Source organism: Mustela erminea, chromosome 8 (genome assembly GCF_009829155.1).
Source record: "Mustela erminea isolate mMusErm1 chromosome 8, mMusErm1.Pri, whole genome shotgun sequence".
Taxonomy (NCBI): Eukaryota; Metazoa; Chordata; class Mammalia; order Carnivora; family Mustelidae; genus Mustela; species Mustela erminea.
Genome location: NC_045621.1, coordinates 65488072 through 65515160, shown reverse-complemented (window position 1 = coordinate 65515160; position 27089 = coordinate 65488072). Strand labels below are relative to the sequence as shown.

The 27089-nt window shown below is 37.3% G+C and overlaps 1 protein-coding gene across 8 annotated transcripts in view; it reads right to left on the bottom strand.

The window, feature by feature from the left end:
- The window catches only part of PPIG (peptidylprolyl isomerase G), a 52077-nt gene that overhangs the window by 6837 nt on the left and 18151 nt on the right, over positions 1–27089 (bottom strand). For all 8 annotated transcript variants that reach the window (XM_032355875.1, XM_032355876.1, XM_032355881.1 and 5 more), the window contains 8 exons: positions 27010–27084; positions 25904–26011; positions 25062–25106; positions 23790–23877; positions 17855–17884; positions 17628–17767; positions 1380–1593; positions 419–586 (listed from right to left, as the gene is read on the bottom strand). In XM_032355875.1, the coding sequence (XP_032211766.1) occupies positions 419–586; positions 1380–1593; positions 17628–17767; positions 17855–17884; positions 23790–23877; positions 25062–25106; positions 25904–26011; positions 27010–27084 (868 nt within the window). The remainder of the gene's footprint in view (positions 1–418; positions 587–1379; positions 1594–17627; positions 17768–17854; positions 17885–23789; positions 23878–25061; positions 25107–25903; positions 26012–27009; positions 27085–27089) is intronic.

Below are 27089 nucleotides of genomic sequence, written 5' to 3'. Positions count from 1 at the left end.
AGTTTAATACATACAGATTACACAGTAAGACAGCTTGTTTTAAATGGAATTGGTCTGAAATGCCACAACACATCTTTTTGCAGTGCTTTTTTTTTTCAAAAAAGTAACTTTAACTCAAATCTGTTTGAATTAAGTCAGTGTATCTTTTTAGCTATGTAGTTAAGAAAAAGGAGCTTTGCTAACATTATCCTACCAAAAAAAAAAAGATTTCAGTCTTAGAACGAGGTCACCAATTAAATCTTGCTTAAAGACTTAAAAAAAGTCTACGGCCATACCACCCTGAACGCGCCCAATCTCGTCTGATCTTGGAAGCTAAGCAGGGTCAGGCCTGGTTAGTACTTGGATGGGAAGACTTAAAGAAAAAAAGTTCTATTTTAAAGAGTGTAGGGCACTTTACAAGATAGAGACGTTAACATACCACTCTCTGTCTCTCTCTCTCTCTCTGTTTTTCCTTTCTTTTTCATCAGCTTTAGGAGGGCTTTTTCTCATTAGGAATCTATTTTCAGGTATAGGAGGGATCTCTTCCGGACGGACAGTAGACTGGGGTTGTGCTTCAAGATTTTCAGTCTCACTTTCACTAGATGCACTTAACAGAAAACATAAAAAAAATTCCACTTGGTTATTATGTGCCTACCTCAACCAACTGTTGCTATTTCTTTTCTTTGTAAGATGTCACAATATAGGAGCCATCCTGCCCACCCCCTTCAAGGATGTGATAATATACAGAAAATCCTCCTTCATTCTTCTGATAAACCAGCCAACCAACCCCAAACCAAAACCAATCATTTCCATGATCACATTCTCAGAAAGTATTTTCCAATTAAATGGATCTAAAATATGAACTCCATAGGCAATATACTCAAATAAATTTAAAATATTTTAAAATGTAGGCAAAGAAATTAGTTGCTTTAAAGGCAATAGGCATCAAGTTCTAGTACAAAGATTATTTCAGACAAAACAGAAAAGTAAATATACTGACAGTATTTACTTTTACCCTTGTACTTTCATAGCAACAAAGGGAATAAAGGACAAAAAAAAAGCGAGAGAGACTGCTATAAAAAATAAGGAAAACAGTAGCTGGTTTCCTATAACTCTCACTAATCCTATATATTCCTTCTATGAAACATAAACTTATAAAACCAAAAGCATCATTTCAATGAGTTCAGACAAAAAGAACTGAATGGCTTTGTTGAAAATGGAAATGAAATGTACCTTAATTTAATCTATAGACTCTAGAAACAAAATACTTATTGACAGGAAATATTTCTCACTATATTAATATTGCCATACAGTTGATCCAAAATCCCAAAAGATTTACTTATAAACTAAAGGGAATTAGGATATAAAGCTAGTACTATAAAAGAATTTGAAATTAAGACCTTTTCTTGCTTTTCTTTCGCTTCTTCTTTTCTTTCTTGTGTTTTCGGGAATTTTTCCTATGTTTCTTTTTTCTTTTTTTTGATTTCTCTTCAGAAGCACTTTCTGAGTCAGAAGTATCAGAAGAGGACTGAGAATCACTTGAGCTATCTGAGTCACTGGATGAGGAGGAAGATGATGATGACGACTTATGTCTTTTCTTTTCTTCTTTCTTAGCTTTAATAAGAAACAAAAAATGTTTTGGTCAGGACTTTTTAGATAAACTCTGTAAGTGGAAATTTAGGTTTGCAGCAGATTCTCACTAAGTCCAGTATTTAACATTTGCTCATCCAGCTATCTGAATTGAGGGGTACAGGGAGGGAGTCAAGACTTAGGATCAGAATCCAGATCTCTGAATTAATGGATCAAAGTTGTATCTATTATGCCAAAGAATTCTGGAAAAGTAACAGGTAAGTCTAAAGTACTAAGCTGATGTTAGGAAACATTTAAATGAGTTTCTAAGAAGGAGAGAATTTTAAGAGTCCCAGATCAAATCTTCTTGCGGTTTTTGACTTTTTCTATTATCAAGAATAGAGGGATAACTGTGGGAGAGAAGTAACACACATACACAATACTCGGCATGAATTTGGAAAATAAGAAACATGACTGGCACTGGCACTGGCTTGTTTCAATACCTGAGCATTCCTCCAATGATTAAAAATTTGGCTTAGTTGAAGAGCAGAATTACCAAAGACGGCAGTCATTTGCTAATGGTTAATAACTGTGTTACAATACTACGCTACAAAAAGTAATTTCAAACTGAAATTTTATTTTGGGTTAAGTAGGTAATAATTTTTAAAGGGATCCCAAAACTCAAATGCTTTAAGGACTAGGCAACTAATATATTTAAGTGAAATTAACCAGGTATGATACAACAGGAACTGGGGAAAGATAAGATGAACTGAATGGAGCCTGACTCATCAAAAGGTATTCAAAATCAAACTATGGTGGAGTTAAAGTGAAATCAAGCCAAAGATGGGACACTGATATACGGATAAGTATAATAAATTGGAACATATCAAATATATCCGAATCCATCAGTTCATAATGATATTTGCAAATAAAATATGAAGAATTTACACACTTTTCTTTATACAAACTGTACCCCATACAAGCTAACCAAACAGTAAATGAAAGGAATATGCTCTTTTATCAAAAGTATTAAAGGAATAAATGAAGTAGAAATTAAGGTTAGGATATCATCATTTTGTAACTCATAATGAGGCACTGACACCAAAAGGAGCTACAGAGCATAAAAACTACCTTTCGTACGTGACACTTGTTCCTGTCAAAAAAATACATCCAGGATGCCTGGGTGGCTCAGTGGGTTAAGCCTCTGCCTTCAGCTCAGGTCATGATCTCAGGGTCCCAGGGAGCCTGCGTCCCCTTCCCACTCTTCCTGCCTCTCTGCCTACTTGTGATCTCTCTCTCTCTCTCTGTCAAATAAGTAAATAAATAAATAAAATCTTTAAAAACCACTAAATAAATAAATATATAAATCCATCCAAGCTGCATCTGATCCACTTTCTAGACTTAACTACAAAGTCATATGTAACACATGTTACATAATGTGTTCATAGAAAGAACACATTATGTAACAAAGATGCAATCAGTATAATCTAATGTGTGCAATAATGGAAAATACTACAGGACAAATGACCTAGCTTGTTCAACAAATAAATCTAAACTAACAAAAGAGATGGCAGCAGAAATTTATTTAAAACAAACAAAAAAATCACACAACCCCAATGTATTCAAATTAAATCATTAAAAAAACATTAATGAAACAAGTAGAAATTTTAACACTGACAGGAACATTTAGGAATATATGTTTGTGTACATTATGATTATGATTTTTTTAAGAATCATTTTTTTACAGACCAATAATGAAATATTTATCAATAAAATGTTATGCCTAGAATATCCTTCAAAATTATAAGAAAGGGAGAACAGGCCGGGGCATAGGTAAAATGAGACTGGCCATGACTTACTTGTTGAAGCTGTGTAATGAACACTTGCTTGGTGATACAACTTCAACCACTTCTGTATAATATATTAGTATTTTCCAGGATTAAAGAAAAAAATCAGAGGACATAGAACATCCATCTTTGTCCTGACTGCTGGTTGATTGCAGACCTTAACTCAAAGGGTTAACAATTGGTTTATAGCCTTTCCTTTAGCCGAAGGAGCACCTGAGGACCTAGCAGTTGGCCAAATCATTCTTGAAACTCTTAACTCAGAATTTATAGGAGTGTACTAATTATAAGATAAATGACAGTCTGGCTGAAGTTACTATGTACTTTATCCGGGATTTGCAGTTCACTGCCAAGATTGTTTTTTCAGTACCAGTTAAGATGCTATTGCACTGGAGAATGGGAATAAGGTATAAAAGGTGAAGGGGGAGGAGGCGGGAAGGTGAAGGGACCTGAGGTAAAGGCTTCATCACACAGTCATGTTCCTCAGGATCATGAATATAACAAGTATGAGATACCTGGGACATATGCAAGCTCTGCGTGGAAATCATGAGATCTCTACTATATTGTTGTACAAGCTATGCTGTTCCTGTCCTGTATCCTTTCGTAAAGGAAAATAAAGTCAGTGCTGAGTAAAGTCTATTTTGTCTCATGAGTCCAATTGTTAATCTGAACCCAAGACTACTATTGCCAGTTGAAGCACAGAATGGGTATGTAAACATATACAAACTGCAACACCTACTTATATATAGTACAAACCTGAGATGGGTGGGTGGGTAGCAGGTAATCAAACTTAAACTGAAGGAATAAATTCTTAATGAGTAACTCTAAACATGAGATCACATAATAGGCAAGCAAAATTTCACATAAACATAGTAATACTTTGATTACCATGATTTACCAGATTAACAAAGCTTTATTTATCAGTTCCAGCTTACATTTTTTGCAATGAGATTCTTTCCCATGATAAATACATTGGAGTTGGTTTAACAAATAAGTCTATTCTCCCCACTGTATTAAATGTATTTCAAATGACCATTATTTAGTTCATATACCGCTTTTTTCCTTAAATTTTACTTATTTAAGAGCAAGCAACAGAGTGAGATAGAGATAGAGAGAGAGAGAGAGAGAGCACGCATGAGCACACAAGCAGGGAAAGAGAGTGAGGGTGGAGCAGACTTCCTGCCAAGTAGGGAGCCTAATGAATACTCAATACCAGGGCCCTGGGGGATCATGACCGGAGCTGAAGGCAGTCACTGAACTGACTAAGCTACATCACTTTTCAAGAAAACATCTGAATGAAGCAAGGTATCACAATAACATGAAATGCCAGAGAGTGATTTATGACTATTTTTAATGGTAATATAATCTGCCTGAATATCAGATGACATCTACTATAAATAAACTATGTTTTAGGAAAAATGACTTGGAAGGAAGCTTAGAAAGCTCCAAGGTTGGGAAAAAAATTCCCACTTCTAATGTTGTCATTATTTTACAAGTGAAATTTAGTTTTTGTGTCCTTTTCTTATTATGGGCTCAGAAAAAAAAGAAGAAAAAATGATTCAGAAAGAAATGGCAGTTAAAGAACAAAAGAGTGAAAAGGCAAAAGGGACATGCCAAAATCAGTATTAGTTCTAACAGAATATATCCTGAGTCTCCAAATCTGTGTTAAATTAAATTTAAAACTATGATTTAGGCATATTGTGAATCTGACTGAAACTTTATCCTTTCCAGATGGATGACCAAACCCCTGTATAGTCAAAACTCCGTGTGCAATTTTTGACTCCACAGAAACTTAATTGCCAATAGCCTACTATTGACCAGAAACATTACCAATAATATAAATAGCTGAGCAACAAATATTTTGTAGGTTATATGGATTATATACTGTATTTTATTTTATTGTACCTTTTTAGAGAAGGAAAAGAGGAGAGAGAGAAGTTGGAGCAAAGGGACGGAGAGAGAGAGAGAGAAACTCTAGCAGGCTCCACACCCAGCATGGAGTCTGATATGGGGCTTGACCTCTCAACCCTGAGCCAAAATGAAGAGCTGATTAACCAAATGAGCCACCCAGACGCCCCTGTATACTGTATAATTAAAATAAGCGAGAGAGTGGCGCCTGGGTGGCTCAGTGGGTTAAAGCCTCTGCCTTCGGCTCAGGTCATGATCCCAGGTCCTGGGATGGAGCCTCACATCAGGCTCTCTGCTCAACAGGGATCCTGTTTATTCCTTTCTCTCTCTCTGCCTGCCTCTCTGCCTACTTGTGATCTCTGTCAAATAAATAAATAAAATCTTAAAAAAAAAAAAGTGAGAGAAAAAATATTAAGAAAATCATAAGAAAAAAACACATTTACCAGTATTATACTGTATTTATATATTTTTAAAAATCCATGTATAGGAGGAAGGAGTCAAGATGGTGAAGTAGCAGGCTGAGACGACATCAGGTAGCAGGAGATCAGCTAGATAGCTTATCAAACCATTCAGAACACCTACAAATACAACAGGAGATCGAAGAGAAGAGCAACAATTCTAGAAACAGACTGACCACTTTCTGAAAGGTAGGACCGGCAGAGAAGTGAATCCAAAGCAATGGGAAGATAGACTGCGGGGGGAGGGGCCGGCTCCCGGCAAGCAGCGGAGCAAGGGAGCACAAAATCAAGACTTTTAAAAGTCTGCTCCACTGAGGGACATTGTTCCAGAGGCTAAGCCGGGATAAAGCCCACATGGGGACAGCATGGCCTCAGGTCACGCAGGGTCACAGAAAAATGGGGGGTGTCTGAGTGTCGCAGAGCTCGCAGGTTATTAGAGCGGGGAAGCTGGCTACAGAGACAGAGTTGAGGAGTGAGCTCTCAGCTCGGGGTCACCTTGAATCGTAATCCATGGCACAGGCCACTGCTCTGTGAGTGGGGTCCCCAGAAGAGCTCAGGGATCTGCAGGGTTCAGAGACTCCAGGCGGAGCTGTGTGCCAGAGACAGAGACGCTTGGTCACAGGCTGGGTGAGCTCAGAGTGCAGCCGTGGCCAGGGAGACGGGAGTGATGGAGTGCTTTTCTCTGAGGGCACACTGAGGAATGGGGCCCCGAGCTCTTGGCTCCTCCAGGCTGGAGACTGGGAGGCTGCCATTTTCATTCCTGACCTCTGGAACTCTACCTAAAGTGTTCAGAAAACAAAAGCTCCCAAAAGCGAACCCAAGGGGATTACTTAGCCCAGCCCCTGGTAAGGGCGGTACAATTCCGCCTCACGCAAACGCACTTGAGAATCACTACAACAGGAACCTTCCCCAGAAGACCAATAGGAAACCAGCTAAGACCAAGTTCACTTACCAAGAAGAACAGCGGAATTCCAGAGAAGGAGAAAGCAAAGCATGGAATTTATGGCTTTCTCCCCATGATTCTTTAATCTTGCAAAGTTGGTTAATTTTTTTTTAATTTTATTTTATTATTTTTTTTTTTTTTAAGATTTTATTTATTTATTTGACAGAGAAAGATCACAAGCAGGCAGAGAGGCAGGCAGAGAGGCAGGGGGAGAGAGGAAGAGAGGAGGAAGCAGGCTCTCCGCTGAGCAGAGAGCCCGATGCGGGACTCTATTCCCAGGATCCTGAGATCATGACCTGAGCGGAAGGCAGAGGTTTAACCCACTGAGCCACCCAGGCACCCCTAATTTTATTTTTTTTCTTATGCTAAATTTTAAAAAACTTTTACGCTTTCCTCTTTTAACATTTTTTAACTAAGTTTATCTTAACAATACCTTTCATTAAAAAAAACTAATCTTTTTTTAAACTTCATTATTACAGTCATATTTTATCCTTCATTGTATTTAACTTTATTTTTTGTATACACATAGAATTTTTTCTTCTAAAAAATTTGGGGTACAACTTCTTCTAATAGATCAAAATATGCCCTAAATCTGGCACCGCGCTCCTTCTAGTCTTCAGCCTGAGAAAATTCTCTCCACCTTCTTTTTCTCTATTCTCTCAACCAACTTACCTTACCAACTCCCTTTTTTAGAAATTTTTAAAAATATATTTTTTTCCATCTTTATAGTCATATTCCATCCCTTCATTGTGTTTACCCTTATATATGTTTTTCATTCTTTAAAATTTTGGGAGGTAGTTTCTTCTAGGAGACCAAAATACTCCCAAAATTAAGTGGGTGACCCTGTTCTAGGCACCAGTCTAATATATATATATTTTTTTCTTTTTATATTTTTTCTTTGTTTTTTTTTTTTTAAATCTTTTTTTGAACTTCTTTTTACTCCTTTCTCCCCTCCCATGATTTGGGGTCTCTTCTGATTTGGTTAAAGCACACTTTCCTGGGGTCTTTGCCACCCTTTAAGTATTTTATTTGCTCCTTCATATATTCTTATCTGGACAAAATGACAAGGTGGAAAAACTCACCACAAAAAAAAGAATAAGAGGCAGTACCGAAGGCTAGGGACCTAATCAATACAGACATGGGTAATAGGTCATGAGTTCAGAATGATCTAGAATTCAGAATGACAATTCTCAAGGTTCTAGCCGGGCTCGATAAAGGCATGGAAGGTATTAGAGAAACCCTGTCCAGAGAAATAAAAGCCCTTTCTGGAGAAATAAAAGAACTAAAATCTAACCAAGTTGAAATAAAAAAAGCTATTAATGAGGTGCAATAAAAAATGGAGGCTCTTACTGCTAGGATAAATGAGGCAGAAGAAATAATTAGTGATATAGAAGACCAAATGACAGAGAATAAAGCAGCTGAGCAAAAGAGAGACAAACTACTACAGGACCACGAGGGGAAAATTCAAGAAATAAGTGACACCATAGGACAAAACAACATTAGAATAATTGGGATTCCAGAAGAAGAAGAGAGAAGGGAGTAGAAGGTATATTGGAAAGAATTACTGTAGAGAATTTCCCTAATATGGCAAAGAGAACAAGCATCAAAATGCAGGAGGTGCAGAGAAACCCTGCAAAATCAATAAGAATAGGTCCACACCCCGTCACCTAACAGTAAAATTTACAAGTCTTAGCGACAAAGAGAAAATCCTGAAAGCAGCCCGGGACAAGAAGTCTCTAACATACAATGGTAAAAATATTAGACTGGCAGCAGACTTATCCACAGAGACCTGGCAGGCCAGAAAGAACTGGCATGATATATTCAGAGCACTAAACGAGAAAAACATGCAGCCAAGAATACTATATCCAGCTAGGCTATTGTTGAAAATAGAAGGAGAGAAAAAAAGCTTCCAGGACAAACAAAAACTGAAAGAATTTGCAAACACCAAATCAGCTCTACAGGAAATACTGAAAGGGGTCCTCTAAGCAAAGAGACACCCTAAAAGTAGTAGATCAGAAAGTAACAGAGACAATATACAGTAACAGTCACCTTACAGGCAATACAATGGCACTAAATTCCTATCTCTCAATAGTTACCCTGAATGTTAATGGGCTAAATGCCCCAATCAAAAGACACAGGGTATCAGAATGGATAAAAAAACAAAAGCCATTAATATGCTGCCTACAAGAAACTCATTTTAGACCGAAAGACACCTCCAGATTTAAAGTAAGGGGTTAGAAAACAATTTACCATGCTAATGGACATCAAAAGAAAGCTGGGGTGGCAATCCTTATATCAGATCCATTAGATTTTAAGCCAAAGACTATATAATAAGAGATGAGGAAGGACACTATATCATACTCAAAGGGTCTGCCCAACAAGAAAATCTAACAATTTTAAATATCTATGCCCCTAACGTGGGAGCAGCCAACTATATAAACCATTTAATAACAAAATCAAGGAAAGACATTGGCAATAATAACAATAATAGTAGGGGACTTTAACACTCCCCTCACTGAAATGGACAGATCATCCAAGCAAAAGATCAACAAGGAAATAAAGGACTTAAATGACACAATGGACCAGATGGACATCACAGATATACTCAGAACATTCCATTCCAAAGCAAAAGAATACACATTCTTCTCTAGTGCACATGGAACATTCTCCAGAACAGATCACATCCTGGGTCATAAACCAGGTCTCAACTGGTATCAAAAGAATGGGATCATTCCCTGCATATTTTCAGACCACAATGCTCTGAAGCTAGAACTCAATCACAAGAGGAAATATGGAAAGAACCCAAATACATGGAGACTAAACAGCATCCTTCTAAAGAATGAATGGGTCAACCAGGAAATCAAAGAATTGAAAAAATTCATGGAAACAAATGATAATGAAAACACAACAGTTCAAAATCTGTGGGACACAGCAAAGGCAGTCCTGAGAGGAAAATATATAGCGATACAAGCCTTTCTCAAGAAACAAAAAGGTCTCAAATATACAACCTAACCATACACCTAAGGGAGCTGAAGAAAGAACAAAGAAAGCCTAAGCCCAGCAGAAGAGAAAGATCAGAGAAGAAATCAGTGAAATAGAAACCAAAAAACCCAACAGAACAATACAACAAAACTAGGAGCTAGTTCTTTGAAAAAATTATTAAGATTGATAAACCCCTGGCCAGACTTAAAAAAAAGAAAAGAGAAAGAACCCAAATAAATAAAATCATGAATGAAAGAGGAGAGATGACAACTAACAACAAAGAAATACAAACAACTGTAAGAACATATTATGAGGAACGCCACGCCAACAAATTTGACAATCTGGAAGAAATGGATACATTCCTAGAGACATAACAAACTGCCACAACTGAACCGGAAGAAATAGAAAACCTGAACAGACCCATAACCAGTAAGGAGATTGAAACAGTCATCAAAAATCTCCAAACAAACAAATGCCCAGGGCCAGATGGCTTCCCAGGGTAAGTCTACCAAGCATTTTTTTGTTGTTGTTAAGATTTTATTTATTTATTTGATAGAGATAACAAGTAGGCAGAGAGGCAGGTAGGGAGAGAGAGAGAGGAGGAAGCAGGCTCCCTGACGAGCAGAGAGCACGATGCGGGGCTCGATCCCAGGAAAATAGACTCAAAATGGATGAAAGACCTCAATGTGAGAAAGGAAATCCATCAAAATCCTTGAGGAGAACACAGGCAGCAACCTCTCCGACTTCAGTTGCAGCAACAACTTCTTAGGAACATCACCAAAGGCAAGGGAAGCAAGGGCAAAAACGAACTACTGGGACTTCGTCAAGATCAAAAGCTTTTGCAAAGCAAAGGAAACAGTTAACAAAACCAAAGACAACTGACAGAATGGGAGAAGATATTTGCAAACGACATATCAAATAAAGGGCTAGTATCCAAAGTCTATAAAGAACTTATCAAACTCAACACCCAAAGAGCAAATAATCCAATCAAGAAATGGCCAGAGGGGTCGCCTGGGTGGCTCAGTGGGTTAAGCCGCTGCCTTCGGCTCAGGTCATGATCTCAGGGTCCTGGGATCGAGTCCCGCATCGGGCTCTCTGCTCAGCAGGGAGCCTGCTTCCTCCTCTCTCTCTCTGCCTGCCTCTCTGCCTACTTGTGATCTCTCTCTGTCAAATAAATAAATAAAATCTTTAAAAAAAAAAAAAAAGAAAGAAATGGCCAGAGGACATGAAGAGACATTTCTGCAAAGAAGACATCCAGATGGCCAACAGACACATGAAAAAGTGCTCCAAATCACTCGGTATTAGTGATGTACAAATCAAAACCACAATGAGATACCACCTCACACCAGTCAGAATGGCTAAAATTAACAAGTCAGGAAATGACAGATGCAGGCGAGGATGCAGAGAAAGGGGAATCCTCCTACACTGTTGGTGGGAATGCAAGCTGGTGCAACCACTCCAGAAAACAGCATGGAGCTTCCTCAAAAAGTTGAAAATAGAGCTACCTTACGACCCAGCAATTGCACTACTGGGTATTTACCCTAAAGATACAAATGTAGTGATCCGAAGGAGCACGTGCACCCGAATGTTTATAGCAGCAATGTCCACAATAGCCAAACTATGGAAAGAACACAGACATCCATCAACAGATGAATGGATAAAGAAGATGTGGTATATACATACAATGGAATACTATGCAGCCATCAAAGAAATGAAATCTTGCCATTTGTGACTACCTGGATGGATCTAGAGGATATTATGCTTAGCGAAATAAGTCATTCAGAGAAAGACAACTATCATATGATCTCCCTGACATGAGGAAGTGGAGATGCAACATAGGGGGTATGGGGGGTAGGAAAAGAATAAATAAAACAGGATAGGATCGGGAGGGAGACAAACCATAAGAGACTCTTACTGTCACAAAACAAACTGAGGGTGACCGGGGGGAGGGGGGTAGGGAGAGGGTGGGGGGGTTGTGGACAATGGGGAGGGTGTGTGATATGGTGAGTGCTGTGAAGTGTGTAAACCTGGTGATTCACAGACCTGTACCCCTGGGGCTAATAATACATTATATGTTTATTAAAAAAAAAATCCATGTATAAATGGATTCATGGAGTTCAAACCAATGTGGCTCAAAGGTCAACTGTATGTTTAACTGAATAGTATATAGATAGGTATGTAAATGATGGCAGGAATAACGATTGTAGAGTACATGGTAAGTTCCATAGTAAACTTATAAGGCATGCACTTTTCCTCAAAGAGTTTAGGATCTATTTGGAACATCAGACCAACAAGTTGTGCATTCAATAGCAAATAGCATCAGAAAATATACACTTAAGTAGTAAATTTTCTAGAAACTCTTTGACTATAAATTGTATAAGGATCTAGAAGTGAGTACAGCCAAGAAACACAAAAGTAGAAAGGCTTTCAAGAAGTAAAGTCAGTTCCGCTGTTACACAACTTATATATTCCTATAAATCATTATGCTGTATATGAAAAATTACACAATAAAAACTACATGGCTTATGGGAAAAATGGGGAAAGGGGTGCAAACTCAAAAACTTCAATGACAGGGGCACCTGGGTGGCTCAGTGGGTTAAAGCCTCTGCCTTCGGCTCAGGTCATGATCCCAGGGTCCTGGGATCGAGCCCCGCGTCGGCCTCTCTGCTCAGTGGGGAGCCTGCTTCCTCCTCTCTCTCTGCCTACTTGTAATTTTTTTCACAGAATTGGAAAAACAATCCTAAAATCGGTATGGAACCAGAAAAGACCCTAAATAGTCAAAACAATCTTGAAAAAGGACAAACTGAAGGCATCACAATCCCAAATTTCAAGATTTTCAAAGCTATAGTAATCAAAACAGTATAGTAGTGGCCCCCAGACAGACACAGAAATCAAAAGCACAGAACAGACAGTTCAGAAATAAACCCGCAGTTATATGATCAATTAACCTATGCCAAAGGAAGCAAGAACATACAACAGGAAAAAGTGTCTTCAGCAAATGGCACTGGGAAAACTGGACAGCTACATGGAAGAGAATGAAACCAGACCACTTTCTAACACCGTACACAAAAATAAACTCAAAATGGATTAAGGATCTAAATATGAGTTTTGAAGCCATACAAATCCTAGAAGAGAGCATAAGCAGTCATTTCTCTAACATCAGCCATAGCATGTTTTTTCTAGATACGTCTCTGGAGGCAAGGAGAACAAAAGCAAAAACTATTGAGACTCCATCAAAATATAAAGGTTCTGCACAGAAAAGAAACAATCAACAAAACTAAAAGACAACTAACTGGGGTACCTGGGTGATTCAGACAGTTAAGCGCCTGCCTTCGGCTCAAGTCATGATCCCAGGGTCCTGGGATCAAGCCCCACATCAGGCTCTCTGCTCAGTGGCGAGCCTGCTTCCTCCTCTCTCTCTGCCTACCTCTCTGCCTACTTGTGATTTCTGTCTGTCAAATAAATAAATAAAATCTTAAATAAATAAATAAAAATTTAAAAATTGTAGATAATGGGGTGTCTGGGTGGCTCAATTGGTTAAGCAGATTCCTTCAGCTGAGTTCATGATCCTGGGGTCCTGGGATCGAGCCTGGAGTTAGGGTCCCTGCTTAATGGAGAGTCTGCTTCTCCCTCTCCCATTGCCCCTGACTCGTGTTTACTCTTGCTCACTCTCTCTCTCAAATAAAATCTTAAAAAATAATAATAAAAAGTTAAAAATTGTAGATATTTTAAAACTTTCAAGTTGGACAACAATGGTTTTGATCCTGCAGAAAATCCTCCTATACTTGCCTAACCACTTAACAATCTGTTCCAAAGTATCTGTAACAAACATGTAAGTATTCTTAAGGTCAAATTAAACACTGCTCAAAGCAAAATGACAAGGCAAGTTAAAAATCACAATAGATGAAAAGGAATTACTAAAAGTAATAACACTTTCAACTTTGGGGCCACATCCGGATAATTTTTTTTGATTATGTAGTTTTCTTATCATCAGGAAAAAGAACTTCCCAAACCTATTCACAGACCATTTTAGGGGTGAGGGTAGGGTGTAGTGAAATCTTATTAATTAGGTCTTGACTCTACTAGTATGATATTAAGGTAAAACAAAAACAAAACAAATAAAACAAGCTCCAGAACATTTTGCTTCTAAAAATCTCAGGTAAAAAAAACAAAAAAAAAAAATGCTGCCTTATTCATTTTTATTTAAGATCCATAGATTTTTCGTCAATGAATGTCATGTGAAACCTTTGTATTCAAGTAAATTTCTAAGGCACTATCAAATACAGTTCAAGAACAGAACAGAAATTAAAGAACAGAACTACTAAAATAGGTCTCCAGTAGATATTTTCATTTCATATTACTGGTCTCATCTAACACTTGGTAAGTTTAATATCTCATTATTTTTCAGTAAAAGGGCCATCACCACTGCCCCCAATTCCACATTAAGGGCAATGAATGGGAGGGAGTTTGTTGCTATACAAATGAGTCTCTGTATTCTTTACCATCTACTGAGTACAAGATTCACTAGCTGCTTCCCTTGCTCTGTTCTTTGTATATTCTCAGGCAATGTCTCCAACCACATATATGCAGAATTTCTGCTCATATAACTATTTATTGTCATGTTGCCCCAACTCAGCACTTGTGTTTCTGTAATGTAGCAACGGCCCCCTCTCTTGTTGCATGGTCAAGGTAGACAGACCTCTATTTAAACAACTCCAGCAAGCTCTCAAAAGACCATGACCTGAGGTCCTACCAACTTGTGAAAAACTAACAAGTACCTTGACTGAGGTAGTGGTTTCATTCTTTGGTGGTCTGTGTTCTATCCTACACTCTCCCCCATGACAGTCTCTACAAAAACACAGTTTTGTTTTGTTTTTTTTTTAAAGATTTTATTTATTTATTTGAGAGAGAAACAGTGAGAGAGAGCATGAGCGAGGAGAAGGTCAGAGAGCGAAGCAGACTCCCCATGGAGCTGGGAGCCTGATGCAGGACTCGATCCCGGGACTCCGGGATCATGACCTGAGCCGAAGGCAGTCGTCCAACCAACTGAGCCACCCAGGCGTCCCAAAAACACAGTTTTTATTAGCTTCCAGTGTTCCATTTCTGCATCTTTTGGAAGGTTCTTCTTGACTGTGAACCTTCTCAGGCACATCCAACTAGCTACAAAAAGCAGAATTTCCAATCTTGCAATAGCAAAGGGAGAAAGGCCCAAGAAGATTGCCCAGACTCACCAAGACAATATACAGGTGGGCCCAGACAGTCAGAATTCTTCAGAAGTCTTTTTGTTTTCTTTCAGGAAGTTAGAAAAAGAAAAGAAAGATTCTGTATTTATTTCTTTTTAAACTGGGGTGTAAATCTCTCAAACAAGGTTTTAAATGTAATGATGATGAACACCACCGTTTTGCATGAAGCTGTTTCCAATTTAAAACTGTAAGGAGGCCGTCAGTTTATAAACTGGATATGAGATACAGCTCTACCAAAAAAAAAAAAAGATTATATAGAGGCATGACAAAATCGATTCTAACCAATATTCTGAATGGTAACTAAAGGACTGTAGGGTAACGGGTTCAAACTGTGTGGCCTCGAATATAAAAATCTTTTCATATTTCCACAGTAAGGTCCAGAACAGAGCAGGAATGGAAGCTATGGCTCAAAACAAATCTGACCTTTTCAGGAACTCCTGGGCAGACACTAATAAAGGGCCAAATGTATGCCCCCTGCCACCCCCCCCCAACTGCTGAGAATGGTAAGGGCAAGGTATGCTTCCTTAGCACAGCAGATACTACATCAACTTTCGGCACAACTTCCTGGTCATAATGGCATAGGCAAAATTAGCATTTATCTCTATTAAGTGAAAATACATCAAAAAGACATGAGACATAAATAACAACATATAAAGAGTGACCGTCATTCACTTTCTCTTTCAGCACATATTCAAATTGTGCTGACATTTTATTATCAAAAGAATCTTTACACCAAATTTATTAGAGAATCTATGATAACTGCTTATGGCATAAAAGGTATATTTTTTAATTACCTCAACTTCTTTCTTTTTTTTTTTTTTTAAAGATTTTATTTATTCATTTGACACAGAGAGATCACAAGTAGGCAGAGAGGCAGGCAGAGAGAGAGAGAGGAGGAAGCAGGCTCCCCGCGGAGCGGAGAACCCGATGCAGGACTCGATCCCAGGACCCTGAGATCATGACCCGAGCCGAAGGCAGCGGCTTAACCCACTGAGCCACCCAGGCGCCCCATACCTCAACTTCTTTCTAAATATATAAACAACAGTATTCTTAACTTTTATAAGCAGAGAAGAGATCCTAGCACAAGAGATCTTACAGACTACAAACTACAAGAAAAAAAAAGAATAAAAGATAAAGATTTCCTAGATGATATGGGAAGAAGTAATGCCTTAAACAAGAATGTTCCAATTCTACTAACAACACTCTGAAGAAATAAGTATCTGTACCAGGGTCCAAAACTTGCAAACATCACAGACTGCTTTTTAGTTTTTAATTTTCTAATAAAATAAGTTATTCAGTAATACCTCATTCTTTACTGGATCCTCACAAACAGAAGGCATACATTATACATGTTGTTTGTACATACAGACAGATAGCCAGGCTCATGAACACCAAGAAGTTATATAAATACTCCCATTAAGAGCTGCAGCATACTCCTGCAATGGTTTACAAGGTACATACTTGATTTGACAGAGAATGAAATCATCTGAACCAAAGTGGAATACAGAAACAGAAAACTAAAAATAAGTCAAATAAGTCATCTCTATGACAATCTTCGGTCTTTTTAAATTAAAACAAATGGGGGCGCCTGGGTGGCTCAGTGGGTTAAAGCCTCTGCCTTCAGCTCAGCTCATGATCCCAGGTCCTGGGATCGAGCCCCGCATAGGCTCTCTGCTCAGCGGGGAGCCTGCCCCTCTGCCTACTTGTAATCTCTGTCTGTCAAATTAATTAATTAATTAATTAAAACAAATGTGTACATTTCTACATGACACAAAGAAATTAGTATACCTAAAACTTGAGAACAGAATGTTCTACTTACGGCAATTCTGAAAGGGATTTGTTGAAGACTTTAATGCATTAGCAATACATAACAGAAAAAAGTTCTAAATCTGGAGCCAGCAACCTTAGGTTTGAAGCTTAGCTCCCTGATGTGGTAAACTACTTAATCTTCCAATCATCTTCACCAGTAAAATGGAGGTAATACTACCAGGTTGATGTGAGGATCACAAAAAATTACAGAAGACTCTCACATTTGTTAAACACGAAAAACTAAGTACTGGTATTATTACTTCCTAGACTAGTTAGAATGGGCAGAATAGAATCCATTTATTATTTTATTGCTTTCTCCACAGGTAATCTCACTCTATATTTTTAGAATAAGAGACCAAGTATCTGTAATAAATGGTAGCAGTTATATATTTCACAAATATAAACACTTAAAATACTCACTTAAAACAAAGTTCTTACCATTCAGATAATATCATATCAAACTACTGGTCATGTTAACTTCAAAAGTTCTGGTCTAAGAAGTTTCTCAAAAATGCCAGGTACTTCTGAAATCTCAGGAGTGCATGAAGGGAAAATAATTTATTCCCCAGTTTCGTAGTCTATCTTATTCTCTTCCACTGTTATCTTCCCCTTCACTGTGTCTTTCTCTAGAACAGTATTTATTTACCATGCTATTTAGACAACTACCGTCAAAAAAAACAAAACAAAGTGGAAGGATAAATTACAGCAAGTACTGAGAAAATTAAGTGATTCCATGGTAAATGAACAAAGTATAAAGATAAAATACATTTAAAAAACAAAAATGCCTGATAATTATATTCATATTAGCATAAATTTCATGCCAACTATGTAGAATGTCTCTGTTCATTTTGTATGCATAAGAATTACCAGAAGTATGTACTTGTTTTCTTACCTTTAGATTTGGGAATTAGCTCTCCACAACTGAGTATCCGCACCTCAGCAAATGGTTTGCTGGCTGCATCTGTTTTCTGGTTTTCTATCTCTCTCACAACTTCTTGACCAGATATCACTTGCCCAAACACAACATGATGCCTAAACAGTCAATTGTAAGATGATCAAATAACAGCTTTTAATTTTAACATTAATTTAAAATGGTCAAAAAATAAAAATAATCTTTACCCATCTAAATGAGGAGTTGGCTTCGTTGTTCTTTGGAAGTCATCAGATAGAAGAATAAAAACAAAGTCAGAGAAAAACAAAGTTAGCATCTCTAAAAAGGAAAAGAAAATAACTGCATTGGAAACAAAGTTGTAAAGAAATCATGATATTTTAACATAACAGAATCTTATTACATTAACCTTAAGTAGAACAAATAATGCAAGATGGCTTTTACATAATCTGTTTTCAAAAACTTATTCTGATCATAAAATGAGTATCTACTCATTGTTGAAAACGTACATGTAATTAAAGTTGACATTTTGCTGTCATTTCTATCCATCTATGTTTCTTGCATGTGACTGGGTTCTTACTGAATATTCATAGGTGTACGAAGTTCTACAGTTGTATAATGTTCTACTGTATGGACAGACCATAATTTATCAAAAGATTCTACCAGCTTATAGGTTTAAATGTAAATTATAGTGCTTTTCAACCTTAACATTTTAAACAGTTAAAGCATAGGTCACCCCCTTATCCACGGTTTTGCTTTCCACTGTTTCAGTCACCTATAGTAAACTGCCATCAATTGCAGTCCAGAAGCAGACAATCCTCTTCACATACTGTCAGCTCAATAGTAGCCTAATACTATGCCACAATGCCTGTTAGTCACCTCATCTCATTTTTTCTAAAGATTTTATTTATTTGACAGATAGAAAGAGCCCATGCAGGGGGAGCAGCAGGCCGAGGGAGAGGGAGAAGCAGGTGTCCCGCTTAGCAGGGAGCCTGACATGGGGCTCAATCCCTGGACCCCAGAATCATGACTCGAGCTGAAAGCAGACGCTTAATCAACTGCGCCACACAGGCACCCTTCACCTCACTTCATTTCATCAGGTAGGCATTTTATCATCTCACATCATCACAAGAAGGATGAGTACAGTAAGATATTTTCACAGCGACCACCTTCATATGTAACCTTTGTTACAGTGTATTAGTATAACTACTTTATTTTATTACTATTGTTGTTAATCTCTTACTATCCCTAACTTATAAACTAAACTTTATTTGTAGTTTCAAGCATCCACTAGGGGGGTCTTGAAACGTACTCCCTATGGATAGTATTTAGAAGGTCCTCACACATGTTCTGTTGGGACCAGAAAAGAAATGGTCCTTATAGTGTTTATAAAATTTTCAATTAGTTGCCAAGATTCAAAATTTTGGATACTTTCACATAAAAGTCCAGATTTCAGACCTTTTTTGGAAAGCTGGAAGGTGGGGCACCTGACATATGGCAATAATGGGTCAGGTTGATTATCCTTGTCTTTTTAATACATGGATTAATAGTTTAGGTTCTTTTCCCAGCAGGCTTTATTTGCTTATTTTACTTGCCTAGGACCTGAGGACTTTTGAATTTTTTAGCCCTGATAAACAAGGAAACTTCACAATGAAGAAAGAGATCTGGATTAAAACTTTGGACAAAACTTGGGATGCCTGGATGGCTCAGCTGGTTAAGCACCTGCCTTTGGCTCAGGTCATGATCCCAGGGTCCTGCTTCTCCCGCACTGTCATTCTCCCTGCTTGTGGCGCACTCTCTCTCTCTCCCTGTCAAACAAATAAAATCTTTAAAAAAAAAAAAAAAACAGAAACTTTGGACCAAACTCAAAGTAAGCAAAAAGTCCGACAAATAAATAATATTTTAAAATTCTTTTTTCCACTCCATATATTGCTTAAAGCTCTATAGTTAAGACTGGTATTTGAGTAGCTATGAAGACATACTGCTATAATGACTGAAGATGAGCATTGTATATCATTTATTATTATTATTTTTTAAAGATTTTATTTATTTTTTGACAGAGACCACAAGTAGGCAGGCAGAGAGGCAGGCAGAGAGAGGAAGGGAAGCAGGCTCCCTGCTGAGCAGAGAGCCTGATGTGGGGCTCAAACCCAGGACCCTGGAATCATGACCTGAGCCGAAGGCAGAGGCTTTAACCCACTGAGCCACCTAGGAGCCCCTCATTTATTATTTTAAAGAATCATCAAGAAAGGCATTAGAAGTTTGGAAGAAGGAACACAATTTAAGCTAAGCTTTGATTAAAGCACACACAGTACTAATGAAAAAAATTCAAACATGTATGTATTTTTAAAAGATCATCTTACTTTTACAACCAACCTATTATTGTTTTCTGACTCTAACAGCTATGCTCAACTGAACCTGCTTAAACCATCTAGAGATATAAAAACCTATGTGTATATATGTACTTGTATTTTTTGTATATATACAATTCGCATTTACATTTAGTCAATCTTTGCTTCACAGATACATTTGCCCAGTTCACCTGCTCTCCAGAATTCACCTGTAATCCCTAAACCAATACTCTATTTTCATGGTCATTCCCAGATTGGTTATTTAAAAAAAAAAAAGTATTGACAAGGAGTACAAAAACTACAACTCTTGTAGAGTGTTGGTAAGAATGTAAAATGATGTGGAAAACAGTTCAGTGGCTCCTCACAAAACTAACTACAGAATTACCATAAGATTCAGCAATTTCACTTCTTGGTATACACCTAAAATTGAGAAGGGACTCACACAAATATGGGTATGCCAATGTTTGCTGCAGCACTCTTCGTAATAGCCAATAGGTGGAAACAACCCAAATGTCCACCAACAGATGCATATGGATAAACTAAACATGGTATGTACACACAATGGAGTGATATTCAGCCATAAAAAGGAAAAAGTTCTGATACATCAACAACATGCTAAATGAAATAAGCTTGACACATAAGGACAAATATTGTACAGTTCTGCTTGTTTCTCTAGAATGGGGAAATGCACACAGATAGAAAATAGAGGTTACCAGGGGCTGAGGGTAAAAAGAAATGGGTTAATTTCTGGGACAATGAAAGAGTTTTGGATACAGTGGTAACAGCTCCAGTATTGTGAATATAATTAATATAATTATACACTTAAAAATGGTTAAAATGGCTGGGGCGCCTGGGTGGCTCAGTGGGTTACGCTGCTGCCTTCGGCTCGGGTCATGATCTCAGGGTCCTGGGATCGAGTCCCGCGTTGGGCTCTCTGCTCAGCAGGGAGCCTGCTTCCTTCTCTCTCTGCCTGCCTCTCTGCCTACTTGTGATCTCTCTCTCTGTCAAATAAATAAATAAATAAAATCTTAAAAAAAAAAAGGTTAAAATGGCAAATTTTATATCAAATGCATTGCCACAATAAAAAATAATTTAAGATTAAAAACTGATGTTTTTCTCCTTTAAAAACAGTAACACACAGAAATTAAAGAAGGGCTACCTGGAAATTAAGAGATAAGAAAAAATCAACATATAGAGGGAAGGTTCTGAAAATATACATGAAAGATTATATAAACTTAACGGAGAGGTTTTGGTTAGCACAGAAAGGATTTTTCTTAAAAAGAAAAAAAAAAGAAAAGAAAAAGGAAAACAAATGATAATACTAAGTGTTGTTGAGAATCTGGTGACAGTGGAACTTTGCATACTGCTGACCAGAGTCCAGTAGCAATAAACCTGCAAAGGCTTAAAAATGCACAAACAGGGGTGCCTGGGTGGCTTAAATGGTTAACCATCTGACTGGCTCGGGTCACGATCCCAGGATTCTGGGATCAAGCCCCCTTCTCCCTCTACTTCTGTCCCTCCTCTCTGGTTGCGTTCTCTCTCTCAGATAAATAAAATCTTAAAAAAAAAAAAAAGTGTAAACATTTCACTAAGTAAACTCCTAGCAGTTTATGTAAAATAATTAAAAATGCATCAAACAGGTATAACAATGTTCACTGCAACAGTTCGAAAACAAAGAAGCGAGTCAAATGTTTAAAAATTAGGTAAATAAAGCATAATACATCCAAACAATGGAGTCACATATAGTTATTAAAAATGTTAATACTTAGTGCTGTGCAGAGATTTATACTGTATCCAAAAGTTGATTATAGAATATATGCAACATTTACTTATTTAGGATTTTATTTATTTTTCAGGGAAAGAGAGAGAGTACATAAGCAAGGGGAGCAGCAGGCTGAGGAAGAAGCAAGCTCCCCACTGAGCAAGAAGCCCAATGCAGAACTCTATCCCAGGACCCTGGAATCATGACCTGAGCCGAAGGCAGACACTTAACCGACTGAGCCACTCAGACATTCCTGTATGCCATATTTACTTTCATTTCAAATGCAGAGAAAGATACCCTGGAATGGGAATGTTCTTATTACCTGTGTTCTAATTTTTTCTACAACCAACACAATATAAATTGTTTTCATTTAAAAGATCAGAAAAATCCCCAACAATTGGTTTAATCAACCAGAGTATATTCACACAGTATTATGCAGCTGCAAAAACAAATGAAAAGGATCTCTATACTGACATGGAATGATTTCCAGGATATAGTGGTAAGTGAAAAGAGCAAAACACGGTATATAGTATATGCTATTTATCATGTAAGAAAAAAAGGAAAATAATATATATGTATCTGTGCTTATCTTTATTAAAAAAAAAAAAATAGGAAGGGGTGCCTGTGTGGCTGTCAGTTAAGCGTCTGCTTTCAGCTCAGGTTATGATCTCCAGGTCCTGGGATCAAGCCCCTCATCAGGCTCCCTGTTCAGCAGGGAGTTTGCTTCTCTTTCTTTCTCTCCCCCCCCCCCCATCCCTCGCCACCACTCTTTCTCTTCCAAATAAATAAATAAAATCTTTAAAAAAAAAAGTACAGGAAGATAAACCAGAATCTAATGAGGTTGGTTACTACAATGGATGGGTGGGAACAGAGGATGAAAAAATGGGGAATGACAATGGGGTGAAGAGTTAGGTGGGAATGACAGTTTCAGAGACATTCTTTTTGAATCACATAATGTTTTACAAACAAACACAAACAAATAAACAAATCAAAACCAGGTGAGAGAACAAAATATACTCATAAACAAATGAACCTAACATATTTTGAGTCACAAAATCACACAGAATCACACCCAAAATGCACTAATGCAAGTCACTTTTAAACAATTATTTTAACTACATAATCTCAATCTAAAACTAAAAATAGCTATAAATAAACAGTAACGCTAGTGAATAGGTTACTTTTCACAGTAGTATAGAATGGTGATTTTCTAGTCTAGGACTCAGCAAATGGGTACAAATTCTGAAATAATGGGAGCCAAGTTTCTTACTGTTGAAGGGAGTTACAAATATGGAATAGTAAAACCCTGGAATAATTCATATGGTGCTTACAGATTAAGTTCCTCTGAGAGTAGGAGAGTTCAAGGCTACTGAAGAGGAGAATAAATCTGTACCCACAGGACATAATAAAAAAACATATATTGTTGACAAGAGCGCTGGTCAAAATTTTGGGGGGGTCAGAACTGGAGAGCATCAAGAATACTGACTTTGGGGCTATAAAAAAATTTTAGTGAGTAAATGAATTCACAAATACAAAATCTCTGACTAATAAGGATCAACTGTATTCTACTCTTTGTAATCATGTAATTTATAAAGAGATACTCTATAAATATCCCATTATTAAATTTACCCTCTAAATAGGTAACTCTTAATCAATCATTACTGAGATGAATGCAAAATGGCAAATTTTCTATCATTCCTTTTACCTTTATTAGCTGCCACTCTAAGGAACAGCTTTTTCTGTCCCTTTTTTTTTTTTTTTTTTAATTTTATTTATTTATTTGACAGAGAAAGATCACAAGTAGGCAGATAGAGGGGGAAGCAGGCTCGCTGCTGAATAGAGAGCTCAATGCGGAGCTCCATCCCAGGACCCTGAGATTATGACCTGAGCCGAAGGCAGAGGCTTAACCCACTCTCTTCAACTCTCTTCAACAATTCATTGTTCTCCTTATTTCAAAAATTTTCCCCATTATGGATCCCTTTATTAGTGATCAATGAGAAATGACACACCATAAGAAGGGATATTTTAAATGATCATGGCACAGATACTTACATGAAGAACTGTGAACCATTTGTATCCTTCCCTCTGTTGGCCATAGACAAGAGAAATTCTTTGTTGTGTTTAACAGCAAAACTCTCATCTACAGAAAAGCAAAGTTTTCAGTTACATTACTGATAGAACCTCCAGAAAAATTTCATTTTCATGTTTCATTTCTTTTGTTCATATGTGCTCTTTAGCACCAGATAAAATTTAGACAAGTCAGGTTAAAATAAGAGAGAATCAAATATTAACTAGCTCCCTCTCCCATCTTTTTAGATAAAAATATTTCTAATTTTCAATCCTTTGCTAAAATTCCAAATACTATTATCAACCCCCTTCCTTTCCATTTGCATGTCTATTTTTTTTTTTTTGAAAAAACAACACAGCTTTGATTATTCAAGCAAAAAAATGAAATGTTCCTTAAAAAGCAAGAGAAAGAAACCAGACAGGATTCTTTTACATTTCATCTGTTTCATTTTTGAGCACAAAAAGGCACATAAACTATTTTAAACACAGAGAGGCACTCATTAACTTAATCTCTACCACAGCATCATTTATTGTAGAGTAGCTTGCCTTCCAATCTTGGATTAGAATATGGGAACAATGCAAGTGGAATGTGAAACAAAATGTCACTTAATCCCTAATGTGAAAGATGGGAAATATGAAATTATTTCCACATTCATATGTTTATATTTCTTTCAAATGATCTTCACATCAATAAAAAATAAGAGAAAACTTAAAAAGTTGAGAAAAAACAGCCGAAGTTTAATAAGTTAAAGAGATTTTTTAAAAAGTGCATAGGAGGGACGCCTGAGTGGCTCAGTTGGTTGGACGACTGCCTTCGGCTCAGGTCATGGTCCCGGAGTCCCGGGATCGAGTCCCGCATCGGGCTCCCAGCTCCACTGGGAGTCTGCTTCTCTCTCTGACCTTCTCCTCACTCATGTTCTCTCCCACTGTCTCTCTCTCAAATAAATAAAAAGTGCATAGGAAAGTTTATCCACTAAGCATGTGGATACTGTTACTATGAAATACTGCTAAATCTTTTAATAAAAATTAAGATTAAGCTATGGCAGTTCCCATTCTAGCACTATACTTCCAAGATTTTATTACAGACCATTGAAACCCTTCAAATAACATGGTACATTAATGTCCTCAACACACAAAAATTCCTACCTCTATAAGAAAATCTATCACATAAATTTTTCACAAGAAAATTAACTGATTCAATAGAGAAAAATAACACAGAAAACATTAAAAATAAAATTTAAATGTAAACATCTTTACCTTCAAAAAATCCTCCATAAATAGATTCCCCTCCTCGTCCATTTCCTAAGGACGAAAAACACAAGACTCTTAAACTCTCAAAACAATAACTTTTGAAGATGTCGCCTAAAGAAAATACTTCTTACAAAGTAGGTGTTCAAATGACTTCAAATCAAAAATACTCAAAGGCTCACAGGATATCCTGAAAGATACTAATTTAAATTCAATACTGACAATATCCCAAATTACTTTCTTTCCCCTTTGATACAAGAGCAAAAATGTGACAAGGCCTATTAAGATATGTGGGAAAAAAAGAACATTCAGATTCTAATGATTATGTAGACCTTTGAACAAAAATTAGATTTTTTCCAAAGCATCTTTAAAAATAGTTTGTTTTTACAATTTAAAAGTATAGGTAAAAACTAGGGGTGCTTGGGTGGCTCAACTGATTAAGCATCTGCCCTTGGCTCCTTGGATCCTGGGATCCTGCCCTGCACTGGGCTCCTTGCTCAGTGGAGAGCCTACTTCTCCCTCTGTGTGTCGCTTCTCCTGCTTGTGCTCTCTGATAAATAAGAACAAATCCTTAAAAAAATAAAAAATAAATAGAAGTATAGGTATAAACTATACTGTAGTTAAGGATTACTAGTTTTGACAAGACCAAACACACATACTGATAGGTTACTAAGAGATGAATACAGAATTGTTTTTTATCCAGAAGCAAATTTCTGAAATTACTTCATTCATCAAAAGTAAAATTATTTCCTACCTGCTTCCTTCTTTTTGTCTATTTGAGTATTTTTACAGACTTGTCTAACTTTAAAATCTATGATACTTAACAAAGCATACATGATTTTCAGTCTTACCTTCACTGAAGTCACCACCTTGAACCATAAAATCTTTGACAACTCTGTGAAAAAGACAACTCTTATAATGTAATGGCTTCTGAGTTGATTTCCCTGTCCCCTTTTCACCTAAAGAGAAGAAAAATTAGTTGGCCATTTAGTAGAAAGGAAGTTAAGGAAGCAGTATTAAAGTAAAATGATGAAAACTTTTCCCTGTAAAATACACGTCTCTTAAACTATGTAGATGTTTTTAAACTATAAAATTTTCTCTCCCCTTAGGAATTCTTTTTTTTAATTCATTTAAAAATCATCCATGTTTTTCTGCAGAGTATAGAAATATAGAAATCAATCTCAGATTGATTAGAAGGGCGCCTGGGTGGATCAGTGGGTTAAGCCTCTGCCTTTGACCTGGGTTATGATCTCAGGGCCCTGGGATTGAGGCCAGCATCGGGCTCTCTGCTCAGTGGGAAGCCTGGTTCCCCCTCTCTCTCTGCCTGCTGTTCTGCCTACTTGTGAGCTCTCAGTCAAATAAAAAAATAAAATCTTTAAAAATAAAATCCCATTACAAGTGGTATTTTCTAAAATTTACTTTCATGGGGTATCTGGAATAGCTCAGTCAGTTAAAGTATCCGACTCTTGGTTTTAGCTCAGATTGTGATCTTAGGGTCATGGGATTGACCCCCTCCCCCGCACCCCATTGGGCTCTGCTGCTTAAGGTTCTCTCCCTCACTCTAAATGAAGAAAAATATATTACTTTCACATCTTGGTCAATGGTACATAATCTGCATAAAGAAAATTAAAATATGTTAAATAAAAAAATTAAAACTATAGTCAAATGGTACTACTTTTAGGCCAACCAAAAATGTCAACAAACGGGACACCTGGGTGGCTCAGTCACTTACGCTACTGCCTTCAGCTCAGGTCATGATCCCAGGGTCGGATTGAGACCTGCCTCGGGAATCCTTGCTCAGCAGGGAGCCTGCTTCTCTCTCTGCCTCTGCCTAACAACTTGCCTGCTTGTGCTCGCTCTCTCTCTCTCTGACTAAATAAATAAATAAATAAAATTAAAAAAAAAAAAAAAAACTCTTAAAAAGAAAAAAGAAAAAAGAAAAAAAATGTCAACAAACCTGTACAGAGACAACGAAAGTTCTCGCATGTTTTTGGGCACACATCAGAAAATAATTCAAAGACAACTCTTCCAGCTGAA